Source organism: Solanum pennellii, chromosome 1 (assembly GCF_001406875.1).
Source record: "Solanum pennellii chromosome 1, SPENNV200".
Taxonomy (NCBI): domain Eukaryota; kingdom Viridiplantae; phylum Streptophyta; class Magnoliopsida; order Solanales; family Solanaceae; genus Solanum; species Solanum pennellii.
Genome location: NC_028637.1, coordinates 98,276,666 through 98,294,418, shown reverse-complemented (window position 1 = coordinate 98,294,418; position 17,753 = coordinate 98,276,666). Strand labels below are relative to the sequence as shown.

The 17,753-nt window shown below is 32.0% G+C and overlaps 2 protein-coding genes and 1 long non-coding RNA gene across 4 annotated transcripts; 1 reads left to right on the top strand and 2 right to left on the bottom strand.

The window, feature by feature from the left end:
• Positions 1 to 2,315: 2,315 nt before the first annotated feature.
• Positions 2,316 to 5,478, bottom strand: LOC107004982. Its single transcript, XR_003578073.1, has 3 exons — positions 5,347 to 5,478; positions 3,503 to 3,724; positions 2,316 to 3,385 (listed from the first exon to the last, which is right to left on the bottom strand). It is a non-coding gene; the product is annotated as an uncharacterized LOC107004982 (long non-coding RNA).
• On the top strand, positions 4,937 to 6,613 carry LOC107004971 (protein RESTRICTED TEV MOVEMENT 2). Its single transcript, XM_015203412.2, has 2 exons — positions 4,937 to 5,244; positions 5,353 to 6,613. Exons 1-2 carry the CDS (start codon positions 5,100 to 5,102, stop codon positions 6,513 to 6,515), a joined length of 1,308 nt encoding a protein of 435 aa, XP_015058898.1. The 5' UTR covers positions 4,937 to 5,099; the 3' UTR covers positions 6,516 to 6,613.
• Positions 6,560 to 14,059, bottom strand: LOC107004954 (protein RBL). Of its 2 annotated transcripts, XM_027916790.1 has the most exons (6): positions 13,868 to 14,057; positions 13,324 to 13,422; positions 11,884 to 12,971; positions 11,520 to 11,781; positions 10,826 to 10,933; positions 6,560 to 7,089 (listed from the first exon to the last, which is right to left on the bottom strand). In XM_027916790.1, exons 1-6 carry the CDS (start codon positions 13,887 to 13,889, stop codon positions 7,085 to 7,087), a joined length of 1,584 nt encoding a protein of 527 aa, XP_027772591.1. In that variant the 5' UTR covers positions 13,890 to 14,057; the 3' UTR covers positions 6,560 to 7,084. The 2 variants fall into 2 exon arrangements, with proteins under 2 accessions (XP_027772591.1, XP_015058880.1); XM_015203394.2 differs by lacking the exon at positions 6,560 to 7,089 and having other exon boundaries at positions 10,568 to 10,933; positions 13,868 to 14,059.
• Positions 14,060 to 17,753: the final 3,694 nt, after the last annotated feature.

Here is a 17,753-nt window from a genome sequence, read left to right as displayed (position 1 = left end):
AGAACTGGAAGAAAATCATCTGCTCCTGGAGGGTTATCATTTGCTGAAATAAAAGTCAAGAGGTTTATTTATAACCTTGCAACAATCAAGAATGTACACAAGTTTGTCTCTTGGTGCCCTGTACATATTTATCTTTTGTAGCTCCTTCTGCGCAAGCTGTAAAAAGTGTAGCATGTAATGAAATAGTTAAGACATCTAATTGCAGAATGACATTCACGAAATATTTATGCTTATTTATGGCAGGGTGAAAGAGCTATACTTATTGTAATCAAGATCACAACTCAAAAGGACAGCCTAAAGAAGACGTTTCTATAAAGGAAATGTGTGTGCACTTTGGTTCTTTAAAAATATTTTCTGAATTTTGCATACTCCCGGCCTTGACATGTTACTGTAAACAGATGGCCGTACCAATTAAATGTGTGTAAACCCATACATGGTATATATATATATCCCTAAAACTCACAAAAGATGTATGGTGGTTGGCTTTATTTTTTGTTAAAAAAAATCAATTAGATAAATTGTTTTGCCCACAACATTTTGTTTGGGAAAATTATGTACATTTACTGACTACTGAACCATCAAACTGTCAAAGATACGTGCATTTTGCTCTTTTATATAAAAATTGGTAATTTTATTGCTTAGCCCATGCATCATCATTCTATGAGTGACAGGCCCAAATCCCAAAAAAAGTAATGAAGTGAGAAATCATATCCTATCCTAGTGGCAAAAATAGTAGCAGTTAAGAACCAAAATCCCTGTACTTGCATCCGTTTCATAATNAAAACCAAAAGATGAGAAGAAATTCTTCGAAAGTCTAGTAGAAAGTATTGAGTCAAAGAATCAAAAGAGTAATGAAGAAAACTTGGATCATAACATAACACAGTTTACAGAAAGTGGCAAGCAAGTTGAAATGAAGGAGAGCCATGATGCAGGTGGAAAGATTATTTCTGAAAAGAGTGAAGAGTTAAGAGAAGAGTTTCAAGAAAAGGTTGAGCAGAAAAGATCAAATGGAAGTACAAAAAAAGGTTGGGCAGACTGTTTTTGGAAATGTTTTTCATGGTTCACTTGTGAAGTAGTATATCAGATCAGTGCAAATGAGCTAGCTTACCTTTAGAGTGACATAAATGAGAACTGGAAGAAAATCATCTGCTCCTGGAGGGTTATCATTTGCTGAAATAAAAGTCAAGAGGTTTATTTATAACCTTGCAACAATCAAGAATGTACACAAGTTTGTCTCTTGGTGCCCTGTACATATTTATCTTTTGTAGCTCCTTCTGCGCAAGCTGTAAAAAGTGTAGCATGTAATGAAATAGTTAAGACATCTAATTGCAGAATGACATTCACGAAATATTTATGCTTATTTATGGCAGGGTGAAAGAGCTATACTTATTGTAATCAAGATCACAACTCAAAAGGACAGCCTAAAGAAGACGTTTCTATAAAGGAAATGTGTGTGCACTTTGGTTCTTTAAAAATATTTTCTGAATTTTGCATACTCCCGGCCTTGACATGTTACTGTAAACAGATGGCCGTACCAATTAAATGTGTGTAAACCCATACATGGTATATATATATATCCCTAAAACTCACAAAAGATGTATGGTGGTTGGCTTTATTTTTTGTTAAAAAAAATCAATTAGATAAATTGTTTTGCCCACAACATTTTGTTTGGGAAAATTATGTACATTTACTGACTACTGAACCATCAAACTGTCAAAGATACGTGCATTTTGCTCTTTTATATAAAAATTGGTAATTTTATTGCTTAGCCCATGCATCATCATTCTATGAGTGACAGGCCCAAATCCCAAAAAAAGTAATGAAGTGAGAAATCATATCCTATCCTAGTGGCAAAAATAGTAGCAGTTAAGAACCAAAATCCCTGTACTTGCATCCGTTTCATAATATCTTGAACAGAATCAATGAATGATTCACCAGAAATTTACTTTTTACAGAGTTCAGTTACCAATCATGATGATTCATTTTTATGTTGGCTAGATATCTAGATTCTCAGGCCTAACAAATTGTTGAATCACAGAAATTTTTTCATGAAGCCATTCATCATCAAATGTACGTGTAAATAGCTTTTTCATGGCATACTTCTAAAGTCCCTGTTGTTTAAAATAATATGAATATGAGCAAACAAAGTACAAACATCACAGCAACAACTTAACTTATAATCAGTCAATATGCAGCCTACAGCCATCCACAAGCATAGAGTACAGAGAATGTGATATCCATGAATAACACAATCCATTGATTCCATATGTTGGGAGTAAGTTTGTATAAACATCAACCTGAACCTTTTACTGAAAAGGTAAGACATATATAAGCATGTTGAGAAAAAGGAAAAATGAGACAATCAGACTTGGTAATTCTCGGCACAGTACCAATAGCAACTCAATTAAGACATGGGAAAATATAGATGATTCAAGAATCCGAAGTTTTTTGTCCTTCAATGTTGAGATATCTGTAGATCTGATTCTGAAGGATAGAATTTCTTTCAGTTACTTATGCTTTTATCATTTGATATTTATTAATATCATGGAGCATCCTGAATCTTCAGTATACTAAAAAAATCAGCATGTAGATATCATAGCTTTGAAACTCGGTTGAGTATAGGCCTATTTCTCTATCATGTTAAATTTCAGGGTTCCTGTTGGCGGCAGAGTTCGAACTTGTGATGTGCACCCTAGCTGCACATCTCAAGTTGTGTCCTTACTATTGAACCAAAACCCTGGAGATTCCAATTAGTATTAACATTCTTTCTCGAATGGACATACTTATACCTACCTAAACCTCTTCGGGTTCCTAGTTGAGTTAAAATGGCTAGCATAGCTGGTTATGTTAATTTCAACTGATCAAATATATGCAAATATTCAATGTGCAGTAGTATGTTATAGGACTTTAGATCAGTTAGTAGTAGAAACCCAAAGCCCATGAATTCATCCATCTGTGTTATTAGTATGGGAAGAAATTATGCTAAGATGACCAGCTGATTACAAGTTTCGTAGGCGTATTCAATGAATACATGCTCCCCTCCTGAAATCATATATAGTAGTGCTATATTTTTTAAAAAGTGTTTAAATATAGATATGTGAACACCTGTTTGAAGTAATATACAATGATGATTGAGTACACCCCTCTAACTGAGGTTAGAAATTTGAAATTTTTTTTGACAGAAGAAGATTAAACCGGTCACGTTTTCTTAATAATGCATCCATCGTCTCAAAATTCTGGAGACAACCATTCCATAGCTATTCCAGAATCCCAATATAGATAATTCATTCTCTATAATCAATATCCATTAATTTCACTTTGCATAGAGAACTCTCTCCATAAAATCATTGAGGTACTTGTTTGGGACTGAGATGTAGTTGTTGTACTACAATAAAACTCAAGCATAGAAAAAAAGGTTCAGCTGAATCATTCTTCAATTATGATTCTGTGCTACTCAACTGAGATAATGAACTATGCAGTATATATAAATTGACATAGCTACCTTGGATTTAACTAAGATGAAGACTGATACGGATTTGATGAAATCGCAGGGCTTCGGATCACGCATGCGCGGAAGGAATTCATGCTAAGCCAATAGTGCAGTTGACGATACTAACACGTCGCAATTCTCCATTTTCCGATCGACGGCGAGTCGGCGAGACGGCAACTCTCTCTCTCTTACCCAATTGTGAATGTGTGTGATATATATATCTGAACTCCTCTGCTGTATATGAAGAAAGAAGAAGACAGAATAAATGGGTCTTCAAAATCGCAATTAGGATTACGATTATTTATTTAGAAGGGCTTGGGCCTATGAGAGTAAATTGGATTCTCAATTGGGCTTTCAGGAACAACACCTCAAGTTCTCGGAGAAATTGTGGCATATAGCCACTTATCAAATTCATAATTAAATTTGTGGAACTTTCGCATATAGTCACTCAAAAATAGCATAATTACACTTCATAGCTATACTTTCCTAATTACGATTCCTAGCTACATGTTATAGGGAGAAGAGTAGAAAGCGAAATTGAGAGAGAGCAGAAAGAGCGGAAAAAAGGTAAATTGTACATGTATATCGGTTAGACAATTGTATATTATACGTATGTATCTCGTTTGTATAATTCACGGGTATATTTATTATAATTCGTGTTTTTTTGTATAATTAAGTAATAAAACTCGAAATAACAAATTCATACAAACATAAACCTATGAACTATAAACAGTTATACAAAATATATTATCTAAGTTACATTATATAAATTATATTATACAAAATCATAAAACTACATGTTTATACAAACATTAAAAAGTTATACACAAAAAAATTGAATGTATATGGCGACAAAACTGAAAACCCAAAGGAAATCATCGTCATATACAAATACAAACCATCGTATACAAATACAAATAAAACAAAGAATTTCTAATTGCAAATTATACAAGTGTAGCGAATTACACAAAAGTGGATAATTATACAAACTCAAAGTCAAACCACGTAATTAATGATTTTGATGTTAGTCGCGAATGGTCATTACAACAAACTATTTCTATGATGAATAATTTAAGTAGTATAAGTTTACGTAATTACTTAATTTTCTCATTAAGTTTTAACTACGATCGCAATTATTCAATATTTAGCCGTTATCTAAACTATAAAACTCCAAGATATTGTAGTTAAGTTCTTAAATAATAGCATATAAGTCAAATATATTTTTCGTACTATTACACTCATAAATACATTTTTTAATGTAATCGTTATATTTATTTCAAACCTCATTAAAAAATTCCAGAGTTTGAATTTTTATAAAACCCAAACTTAATGAATTGGAAAGGTTTGGGAAAGAGTAGAGCACAAAAAAAGAAGCTTTGTTGCTTTAGCTTCTCCATTTGGAGAAACCTGAGAATTTTGAAGCAATGAAATTGGAATAGTTTCATCTCTAAGAAACACAAACCAAATTTGCAATTCTTTGAAACCCAACACAATATAAAATGGAAGAAGTTGTAACCCACAAAATATTCATCAAACCTTTCAAACTCTCAACAACCATTTCAAAGATAAATAAAACCTTTCATTTGTTGTTTACTAGAAGGGGAAAAAAATGGCAATGAGACCAAGAGGCGGTGGCGTTGGACCTAATCGCCCTAACCGGAGACCTGCAGCACGGGCAGTTTACGAAGATTTTAGGCCTGTTCATGAGCGGCATCAAGATGAAGAAGCTGAAAAACTAACTATTTATCTTCCTGGTGAGTCTATTTAGAAATAGCACTATTTGAGCCATAACAATAGTACATGACAATAGCTTACTTTAAATTACTCAGAGAGAGCGCGAAACTAATAGAACTCACCTGCAGGTTTCATGAAGGAGAACATCAGAGTGAGTACAGAAGGCAAGAACACAGTGAGAGTGCGTGGAGAACGGTTTGTAGGAGGCAACAAATGGCATCGCTTTCAAGAAGATTTCCAAGCACCTGATGACTGTAACATGAGAGGCATCCATGCCAAATTTGAGAATGGAATCCTCATTATCAATATGCCATGGAAAATGCCAAAGCAGTTAGCAGATGAACACACAAAACAATCCGCTCCCATAATCCCTCATAAGGATGATAATGTTCCTCCCAGAACTACTCATCCAACTGTTGAAACCCCAAGAAAACCCACAGCTCAACGTGCTGACAAAGATCAAGATTCTACAAGAAATGAGACATCAAAGACAACTTACCCAACTACTGAAGCCACCCCAGCTCAACTGCCAAAACCTCAACATGATGACAAAGATAAAGTATCTACAAGAAATGAGACAATGGGGAGTGCTGAATCATCAAAGACTCAAAACGGCGATAATGTTCCTCCAAAAACAACTTATCCAACTACTCAAGCCGCCCCAAGAAAACCAACCCCTTTAAAACCCACAGCTCAATTGCCAAAGCCTGAAAATACTGACAATGATCAAGATTCTAGAGTAAAGGAAATGAAATTCTTTGACGACCAATTGATGAGCCCTGAATCATCAAAGACTCAAATCGGTGATGAAGATATAGATTTTCCAGCTCTTAGAGCAACAACATTAGGAAAAACTAGTGGTGAGAGGGAAAAAACAAAAGATGAAAAGAAAATCTTGGAAGGTCTAGTTGGGAGTATTGAGCCAAAGATTCAGAAGAGTAAAGAAGAAAAATTGGATCAGAACAGAACACAACTGATCAAAAGTGGCAAGGACGTTGGAAAGGAGGAGAGCCATGATGCAGGTGGAAAGATCGTTGCCGAAAAGATTAAAGATTTAAGAGAAGAGTTTCAAGAACAGGTTGGGCAGAAAGGATCAAAAGAAAAGGAAAGTACAAGTAATGTAGCTGCTGGTACCTCTTTTTATCCTGGCAGTATTGGCAACTTGAAGAAAAGCCTTGTGGAACTAAATGAAGAGAGACAACTGCTTGTTAATGCTGGAGCTGCTGTGATGGTGATTATGGCTCTTGGGGCTTATGTTTACTACTCCATCAGATCAGGGAGAACTGAGTAAAAACAACCAACACTTGAGTTACGTAAAAATGTACATAATTTACATGGATTGTAATGCCTTTAATTAATGCAAATAAAAGAAAATGGGGTTTACAAGTGCATTTAAGAAAATAAGAATAAATCATTCTTTCAAGTCTATAAGTTAATCAAAAATTTAAATCAGTCAATTACATAGAGACTCGGTGCATTTCCCTCCCAGCCTATGCCAAGGGTGAAATCCCCCTCACCGCCTAAACTTGCAGTTCAGCTTTGCCATTACATGTCGTATATACAAGTAGCCAACAAACTCCGCAACTGAAAGCAATCCAGTTCTTCAGAGTTCAGATGCTGTCCCTTTAACGGTTGTTTCCGTCAGCAGGGGATAAATATAATGCAATGTTATAATGTCGGTTCATGTTAACAGTTAGTAGTCCCTCTAAGAGTCTGGATTGATTGCTACCACTCTGCTAGAAAAACCCACTAATAGATGGAATCATTAGCTTGTTTACACTTGATACACAGCTTACTGTTGTAAATTAATGTGAACCTCTCGTGAAGCAATCTCTTTATATGCTTCGCCCAAGTCAAATATTAGCCTGCAAAATGTCACAATATGCAGTAAAAATATAAGAAAACCTAACTGAAGAGGTTTATCATAATATGGAATGATCCAAAATAACAAGGTATTCTCAGAGATGACACAAATATCAGTGCAAGGAAAAAATAAAAAAGAGAAAAATGAAGTGGAAACAGGATACACTCATTTATTAATTTGTATTTTAGGAAGGTTGAAAAGGAAACAACAATTAATATACTTATGTTGATAAAGATAAGAATAATATATATGAATATTAGTTAAGAAGATTATCTATATACATGGTACCTTCACAATAAGCAAAATATACTATTTACTAAGATTGTTGATAAATAATTAGATCATTAGTCAAGAATGTTAATTAACTCGATTCCTATTTAATAAGTTGAACAAATGGTCAATTCTTTTGTAATTACGACCTATATTTGATTTAATTATATGATCATGATTTCACTAGTCACCACTCAGCTTCTTTGGCGAGTGGTGGGATACAATTTGCATTTTTTGAAGGGCCCTACACTGAGGTGGCTACATTACTGTAGGATCCAAGCAACACGAATGAAAGAGGGAAACAACAATATTAAATGATTGATTACGTAAAAACTAAGGGACAAAATGACTTGGATGTCGATATCATTGACTTGCTAAATTGATAAAACATATGAATTATTTGTAGCTATAATAAGTATACAAACTAATTTGATCAGAATGACTATCAATGGCAAATAAAGCTTGAACTAACTGGAGTAATTATACAAGAAACTAAAAAAAAAATGAATCTGTCTTGCTGTAATACAAAACTAAATTAAACACAATAAAAATAATTGATGGAAATCTAAATGATTTACATTAAGGAAATGTACAAGGATTTCAGGAATTAGCCTCCTTTTCAAGTGAGATTTCACTAGGTATGCCGTTGTTGTTGTACACGGATAACAGGAATCAAAAAATAAGGAAAGTATATTATTCTTATGAATTGATGGAAATCTAAATTTACATTCTAAGGAAATGTATACAGATTCCAGGAATTAGCCTTCTTTTTCTAGAGGAAATTCACTAGGTAATGTTGTTGTTGTTGTACATAGACCATAGGAATCCAAAAAAAAGGGAAGTACGTTTGACGAAATTGATGGAAATCTAAATGATTTACGTTAAGTACGGATTACAAGAATTAGCCTTCTTTTTCTAGTGGAATTTCACTGGGTATGTTGTTGTTGCATACGGACCACAGGAATCCAAAAATGAGGGAAGTATATTCTTCTTATGAATTGATGGAAATATAAATGATTTATGTCAAGGAAATGCATATGGATGGCAGGAATTAGCCTCCTTTTTCTATTGAGATTTACATGGGGTATGTTGTTGTATACGGATTACGGGAATCCAAAAGTAAGGAAAGTATATTATTCTTATGAATTGCTGGAAATTTTAATGATTTACATTAAGGAATGTATACGGTTAGCCTTCTTTTTCTAGTGGAATTTCACTGGCTATGTTGTTGTATACGGACCACAGGAATCCAAAAATAAGGGAAGTATATTATTCTTATGAATAGATGGAAATCTAAATGATTTAGATTAAGGAAATGTATATGGATTTCAGGAATTAGCCTCCTTTTTCTAGTGGGTTTTACACTGGATATGTTGTTGTATACGGATTACAGGAATCCAAAAGTAAGGAAAATATATTATTCTTATGAATAGATGGAAATCTAAATGACTTACATTAAGGAAATGTATACGGAGTACAGGAATTAGCCTTCTTTTTCCACTGTGTATGTTGTTGTATATGGATCACAGGAATCCAAAAATAAGGAAAGTATAATATTCTTATGAATGATGGAAATCTAAATGATTTACATTAATTAAATGCTTATGGATTACAGGAATAGCCTCCTTTTTCTAGTGAGATTTACACGGTGTATGTTGTTGTATACGGATTACAAGAATCTAAAAGTAAGGAAAGTATATTATTCTTATGAATTGCTAGAAATCTAAATGATTTACATTAAGGAATGTATACAGGGTACAAGAATTAGCCTTCTTTTTCTAGTGGAATTTCAGTGGGTATTGTTACTATTGTATACGAACCACAGGATTCCAAAAATAAGGGAAGTATATATTATTCTTATGAATTGATGGAAATCTAAAATGAATTAAATTAAGGAAATGTATACGGATTACAGGAATTAGCCTCCATTTTCTAGTGGGTTTTACACTTGCTATGTTGTCGTATACAAATTACAGGAATCCAAATATAAGGAAAGTATATTATTCTGATGGATGGAAATCTAAATGGTTTACATTAAGGAAATGTATACGGAGCAAAGGAAATAGTATTCTTTTTCTATTGGAATTCCACTAGGTATGTTGTTGTTGTGTACGGATCACAGGAATTAAAAAATAAGGAAAGTATATTATCCTTATGAATTGATGGACATCTAAATGATTTACCTTAAGGAAATGTATACGGTGTGAGTTTAATGGGTATGTTCTTGTTGTATAATCCAAAAATAAGGAAAGTATATTACTTTTATGAATTGATGGAAATATAAATGATTTACCTTAAAGAAATGTATACAGATTACAGGAATTAGCCTTCTTTTTCTAGTGGGATTTCACTGGGTATGTTGTTGTATACGGTGTGATCCAAAAATAAGGGAAGTACATTATTCTTATGAATTGATGGAAATCTAAATAATTTACCTTAAGGAAATGTACACAGATTACAGGAATTAGCCTTCTTTTTCTAGTGGGAGTTCACTGGGTATGTTGTTGTATACGGATTACAGGAAACCAAAAATAAGGGAAGTATATTATACTTATCTTTATCAACAGAACTACAGACTTGTAAGTTGTGTCCGAACACTTGTACGGCTGTACCCATAATCTAATCTGAACAGCAAGTCATAAAATCTATGTGATAACTATAAATCCACAACCATGTCGGATACTTGCAGCCATATCCGAAAAACAAATATTTACAATTCTATAGAAAAGATATTTCTACAGGTGAAATATCTACATAGGAAATCAATTATTTTAGTAACAAAATTAATTTGTTTCCCTTACAATAAGATGAACATATATTTCCAATTCTTCTCTGCTAACTAACATTTTACAGGTAAATTACTCAATCACTTTAACAATTTACTGAATCAAGTATTCAAACAACTGATCCAATTAGCTTGTTTTCAGAAACTTTTAATTCGTTTCAATTCCTCATCTTAGTGAATAAGAGAATTTACTTATATTCCCTAAAGACAATAGAAGGTTAATGTTGGTACTTCTAATCATTTATACTTCAAAAACCATACTATATATATCTTTTACTAAAATCAAAACTTCTATTCAAAATAATGCGTGAACAATATCTAAGAAATAAAGGTAATTTCACCAGCATTGAAAGATAATTTTTGGTCTATCCTCAAAAAAAAATTAAAAAAAAAAAGATATTTTATGTTAATGTATCAACATCCATTAGAACTGAAGTTCATACTTCATAGGAACGTCTGAAGGAATGCTCATAGGCATACTAATTCTTGAGTTAAACATAGTACTCAAATAGACATAAATAAAGGTTTGAGTGATGTATCACCCATTATACCAGGAAAGATGACCACATAGGCCTTTCAACAACGACAAGGAAATAAAAACTTGAAGATGTTCAATAGCTGGAAGTTACTATCCAAAACATCATAAATGTTTTGCAGGCATTCTTTTAGTTTTGAGGTTTACCAGATGGCTTCGTCTTCTGTGGGGGTTTCTTAACCTTCTCAGCTTGCTGTTCCAATACCTTCTCTGAAGGTTTTCTTCTCCTTTTCAAGCCTGTCGTGCCTGTGTCCTCTGCAGCAGAATTATCTATGAGTTACCTTATTCGTATAGAAGTCTAACTAAAATAGCAAACAACTTTGTAAATTTAGTTTCAACTGGTGCAATGATATGAATGGAACAAATGCATGGGATAGACTATCAGTACACTGCACATAAGTACAAAAATACATCAGCAGCAGCTTCATAAGCACAGAGAATATTTTAGTCAACAATTACACAGAGGAGATGAGGAGAAACAAAGTTATAGCCTCTGAAATAGAGATGCAATAGAGAAAGACCCTTGATCTTTTCATTATCTATTATTTTGCAACAACAAGAAGTCAGAAACTTAATTTGACCTTGCAATGGAAGGAGAGTAAAATTTGATGTCTGAACCAGATCAAGTAAAGAAATTTCCATTGAAATTTGGAACAACAAGAAGACAGAAAAATTAACCTTAGAAGGCTGCCATTTAGGATTGTCAACTGGATATAGATTTTATCAACATTTTCTTTCACATGACATAACAAGGAGTTTACACTCACCAAGGATATGAAATTTGGAATCACAGAATTCATAATAGTTCGATTCATTTAAAATATAATCGTAAATGTCTTACCGCCTTCAAATGGACTGGACTCATGATTCGCTGGCCCATTTTGTCCAGCCTCTTCTGAAAGAGGAGACCCAGATTGGTTGCTCTCACCTAGCTTTGAACTACTACCAACACACTTGTCCTGTTGCTCTGGAGCATCAGGAATTGGATCAGCAGGCAGAAAGCAAATTTCATCTCCCGACAAATCTGAATCACTGAAAGCTGAATCATTCTCCAGACCATCTATATCAACATCTTCATCCTCGTTGACATCAGACCCTTTAACCTGCAGCATCATGTTCATATCAAAAACAGAAAAATGAAGTAGGAAGGATGCCTTATCTATGCTTCTTTCCTATTCAACGAGTCCAACAAATAATACTCTCACCTTCTCAATTTCAGGATTGAGATCAAATTCATCTTCCCTTTCAACATACTCCTCATTTTCTTCAAGTTCCTTGAAATCGGGAGCAAATGCACTCCAATTCTCGGTGAAGTCCTTTGCCCATATATAGACCAACCCAGACAGAGAAACAGAGACTACAACAGGGTTGACAGGATGCCAAGCTAGATCTACTATCGCTTCCTTTGGTCCTTCAAGAATTTTCACAAGATGACCGGCCCGATCCCAAATATAGATCTTGTGCTCCCCTTTGTTAGCAGAACCACCAACAACCCACTCACCATCACCACTAAAACACGGAGCTTTCCAGTGCACTCGGGTGACAGAATCCTGAAACTCCCGAAACAAAGTTAAACATAGTGCTCCAACAGCTTTCAGCTTCTCGACCCCTTCCAGATCATTCAGGTCTTTGGTTGCTTCATCTAGACCCGCAAGAGCATTTTTTACCGGAAGAAGGTTCTCATAAATCCTTATTGTACGATCAGTTGAATTTATTAAGAGATACTGTCCATTTCTGCTAAACACGATATTCTTTATAACAGCATTGCCTGGAACAAGAACTATACCACGCACTTGAACACTTCTGTAGTCAACTATTAGTATTTCCCCTTTGGAGTTCCCCACATACACCAGATCTCCATACTTGTTAAAGCAAGCAGAAGTAGGAGTAAATGGGGCAGATCCATCTGAAAATTTATTTTTTGAAGGAGGAGCAACCCCATTCCCTCCTTCAGTAGGCAAGACAGGGAGCACAGTCACACTTCCTGTCTCCAAGTCAACAATCATAGGAGCAGATGAAAGGGGGCACACCAAGCAAATAGATGGAGTAGTGGACCTAGGATATAGGCGAGCTTGTAAAGGGGTTTGCTGTAGAGTGATCCGAGTAATCTTCTCTCCTCTGACAACATCCCAGAGTGACAAGGACTTATCAGCAGCGGAGACAAGTATGCGATGACCATACTTTGACCAACAAACACTCGTAATAGAGGCAACAGAGTCATCGTCCTTGAATTCTCTTGCAATGCCTCTGGTCCCAAAATCCCAGATAATGCAAGTTCCATCAACACATCCAGCTGTAAAATCAAAGGCAGTACATAATTCCTAAAAGTTACTTTTTGTATTGGTATATCTTTCCTAAGAGTTATTAATCTAAACAACCACCAAAAAGTTCTAATCTTTTTTGCAATAATTAGATATTTGAGTTGCTTCAAGATATCAATTGACTATCATTATCACATTCAGCATGATGCTTCAGAAACAAAACAAAAAAGAACGAAAGCAAAAGAGCTACATGAATCAACACACAATTTTGATTCATGTAGCTCTTTCAATTTCATTCTTTTTTTTGTTCTTGAAGTCATGTTAGTCATGTCAAAAGCACAATCAAAAGGGAAGAGGAGTTCAGTAAAAGATTATTCACAGTACCTGCAAGAAGGGTGCCGCGACGATTAAAGGCTATGCACTTCATGATCCCACTCTCCAAATACTCCTCTATAATTTCAGGGAAAACCCCCTGCAATGGGTCTTAATCCCAGAAAAGAACCCAAAAAACAAATGCACATGTCAACAAAGCACATATCAACAGAAATTAAACAGAAGAAAAGAATCAAATTTATCCCTATTTTGCGCACCTATGTTTGAGACACCCATGTACAAAGATCTTCCTTTTCTGCTTAGTCGCGATGCGGTTTTCTTGGAGAAAGGGGTCCTTTCCTCCAAGAAAACCACAAGAACAACCCAACTAAAACAACAAAAAGAAAGATCTTTCTACATGTGTATTTTGGATTCTTTCCTCAAGAAAACAAGAACAATACAAACATTAGGTAAAAACATAACAAAATTTACCCTTTCACAAACCCACAAATGATGTAAACACAAACAAATCAACCACACTTCAAGAAAACCACACAAAAAAAAAAACAGAAAAATCAAGAATTTTGTATGAGTGTTTTCAAGAACAGAAGCTTACCAATAATAGGAGCATCCATCATGTAAACCAAAACCTAAAATTGATAAATTTGAACTATGATAGAAAAATTCAGTCTTTTTGGGCTTAATTAAACAAAACTGTTCGTACAATGAGCTTCTCCAGAAGCGGAAAAAGAGAGAAAAACGACTACTTCTGAAGTGGGGGGTTCTTGAAACTGTGAAAAAGGGTTTTAGAACAATTTATTAAGGTTGTCTTTTTTCCTTACCATTTATTAAAAGGGATAATTTCATAGTAAATTGACGAAAATAATTGCATTGTTCAAAAATTGGGGGATAATATATGGGGATGGGTTTCTCGATTATTTTTTTTATTTGGTTTGATTTGATTTTAATCAATAACCAATTCAAATTGAACCATCAATACTCTTGCCTTTAGTTATAATATATATCAAGATATCTTAATGATAATTGAATTAAATAATAATGAACAGAAAAACGACTCGAATATAAACTATTTAAAATATAAAATTAATTTTTAACATTATAAAAATAGAAGTGGCAAATCAAACTAAAATGTAAAGCAAACAATTAAAAAATGACTTCATTCATAAATTATCAACTAAAATTGGAAAAGGTTAATTTGCGCAATAAAAAAATGAAAAATTTACATACATACACATATATGTATAATTATAATTTTTGAATAAATATTTATATAGATAATTTTTTTAGTTATTTCTCATTTAACATCATAACTAAGTAAAATTATAAAATCAAAAATTAAATTTAACCAAATCACAAAGGTCATAGCATACTACTAAAATAACAAAATTTTCTTTGATATATATATATGTGTAACTTCTGAATGCCTATACGAGAAATAAATATAAAAAGTTGAAAAGAAAAATCTGACAAAATATGACAGGAATGATGGTGGAAGAAAAAATAAAAAAACAATATATTCAATTTTTGTTTTATTTGATTTATAAATACAAAAGTAACATAGTGAAAGTACTTCATAAGAAATTATTTATACGTTTAAAATTATGAATAAATTAACTTAATTATTCATAATGAACATCTTCAAGGCATTAAGAACATAAGGAGACATATATGTAATGGAAGAGTANAAATTATTTATACGTTTAAAATTATGAATAAATTAACTTAATTATTCATAATGAACATCTTCAAAGCATTAAGAACATAAGGAGACATATATGTAATGGAAGAGTATTTAAAATTTAGAGCTTATAAGAAATTATTCTCGTATATAAATAATTCAACATATAAAAAATCAATTAAAATATTAATTCTTCTAGATGAGGATTGATTTGATTGAGTTGTGAAAAAAATTAATTTGTTGGTCAACTTTCTCTTTATAAAAAAATGATAGAAGGGCAAAGTTTATTACATAGTTTTAAAAGTCAAATATTTTTAACGAGATTTGATATTTCTTTTATGATTTATCTTAAATTTGTTATAATCTATTTTAATCTTATCAATATGAAGCTCAAGAGATGTGTCGGAGTAGATCTATCCATTAAAATTTGTCCAATTTAGCCTTTTTGAATTTAATAAAATAAAATTGTTTGATATTTCAAAATTTTACTATTGTAAATCATAATTTTGCTTTGATTTATATTAATCTTATCTTCTTCTTTTTTAATTATTTTAATCTTATCAATTTAAAGTTCAGGAGAAGAATTGAATTACAGCCTATCCATTAAAATTGATCCAATTTTACCTTTTTGAATTTGATAAAAATTATTTATTTGATATTTCAAATTTTATGTTAATCGCATTACTAAAAAATGAAGTGAGACTTCACAAACAAATACAAAGGCTATTAGTTAAATTTAAAAATAATAGTGAGATTGAAATTACTCACCTTGACGAAAATGAAAAGATCTTGATGGTATTTTGCCCATATCAAAAAAGCTGCGCATTTTACGATTCAACAGAATATAAAATATTTTGATTTTGATCAAGCAATCGCTTCCAATGATGATTTCACCAAAATTCACTTCTGAAACAAAAATGAGTTTAAACTGACATTAGAATTAAGTATCAAACAAATGAATGCATACTCATAAAAATATCAACTTGAGAATTAAGAAAATAAAAATAGATAGTTATACATACAACATCTTAAAAATAATTTTTTTAAAGCTCTCTAGTTAATCGACAGTTTTGAAACCATAAGAGATTCATTTTTATAAGAACATATAAGTGATAAAATAAAATATAAACCCTTTATTGTATCTTCGTTTATAACAATATTATGTAGAAGTAGTAAGTCTGTATAAGATGATCTACTTTCGATGTGGGATTTTGGGCGGTCAATTACCAAAGAGGCCTGAATTTATTATATCTTAGATTTTAGCTCATAAGTGATTATTGTGATTGTCCATTTTTTTATTTTAGAAAAATAACTTGTAATGCAATATGAAATATTCAACGATAATAAATAAGTTTGACTACAATAGTCTTTGATGAGAAATTATATTATTACAATAAATGAACTTACTTGAGTATACTTATAACGTCTTACTATCAATTATTCGAGTCAAAACTCGAATAATAACATCTCATGATCAAAAGGTCCAGAACTTATGAAGATCAATACATATACAACATAGACTAGTATAAGAAACATATAAAATGACTAGTAAACGAATAAGGATGCTCATTTTAATCATATTACTTAAATGAAATTATAATAAGCGCACACGCACGCACGCTCACTCGCTCGCACGTAAACAAGCACACACATGTCAAATAGCTTATGATTACTCTCTCATCATTAAAATTAACCTGTATTAACTATTGTCATATAGACCTACAATAAATTGATTATACAAAAGATCATTACCCTTTTGAATTGTAATTTTTATTTGATAACCAAATCTCTTAGACTAATGATTTAGCCTTCAATTACTAGTTTTAGATTTAATTTTTATTGACTTCATTTTGTGATGAAGTACTAGAATAGGCTATATTGTGACAAATTATTCTTTTGCTTAGACAAATAATATATATACTATTTAACTTTTAAAAGTTATAATTTACTATATATACAATATGAAATATTATAAATACTTTATCTGAAAGGATAAAAATAGTTATTAGATATAAATATAATCATAATACCTTCAAATCTCAGTATATAAGACATATGCTTGTTTAAAGTGCAATTATATACCTGTTTAAAGTTAAAATCATGGATTCTATATTCAAATCCTCAATTAGTCAATTCCAATGTAAAACATACATAAACATAAATGATGATATGGCAAATTATTATCTACCTCAATGTCAAATGTTGATCTTTCATCAAATTTTCAAATAAATAGAGATTTTATTTATTTAAAAATTCATATAAAATATAAACAAAAGTGATTCCACATTGTAGAATATAAATTTTCGAATTTACGATTTTTAAAAATAAAAATTCTATAAATATATTTAAATAATAATTAGATATTATCAATGCCTGCCTCGTGATACAAATAAATTGTGGACTATGTTTTAAAATATTACTTGTTTTATCCTATTATTCACAAAATAAATATTCTAAAATCTCAAAAAAAAAAAAGTTTTTCATGTTATTTTGCCTTTTTTTTTTTACTTGGTTGCTTTTCCANAAATATTACTTGTTTTATCCTATTATTCACAAAATAAATATTCTAAAATCTCAAAAAAAAAAAAAGTTTTTCATGTTATTTTGCCTTTTTTTTTTACTTGGTTGCTTTTCCATTTTTTTTATTCATTTGGAGTTCTTCTATCCCTTTTTTTCTTTGACCATAAGTCATGCTTTTTCTCCTTTTTATGATTTTCTTTTAAGTAATTACTTTTGTTCTTACGTGTTAATCATGTCAAACTCTTTTATAAACTTCTTGTGAAATTTTGCTTTATAAAATATG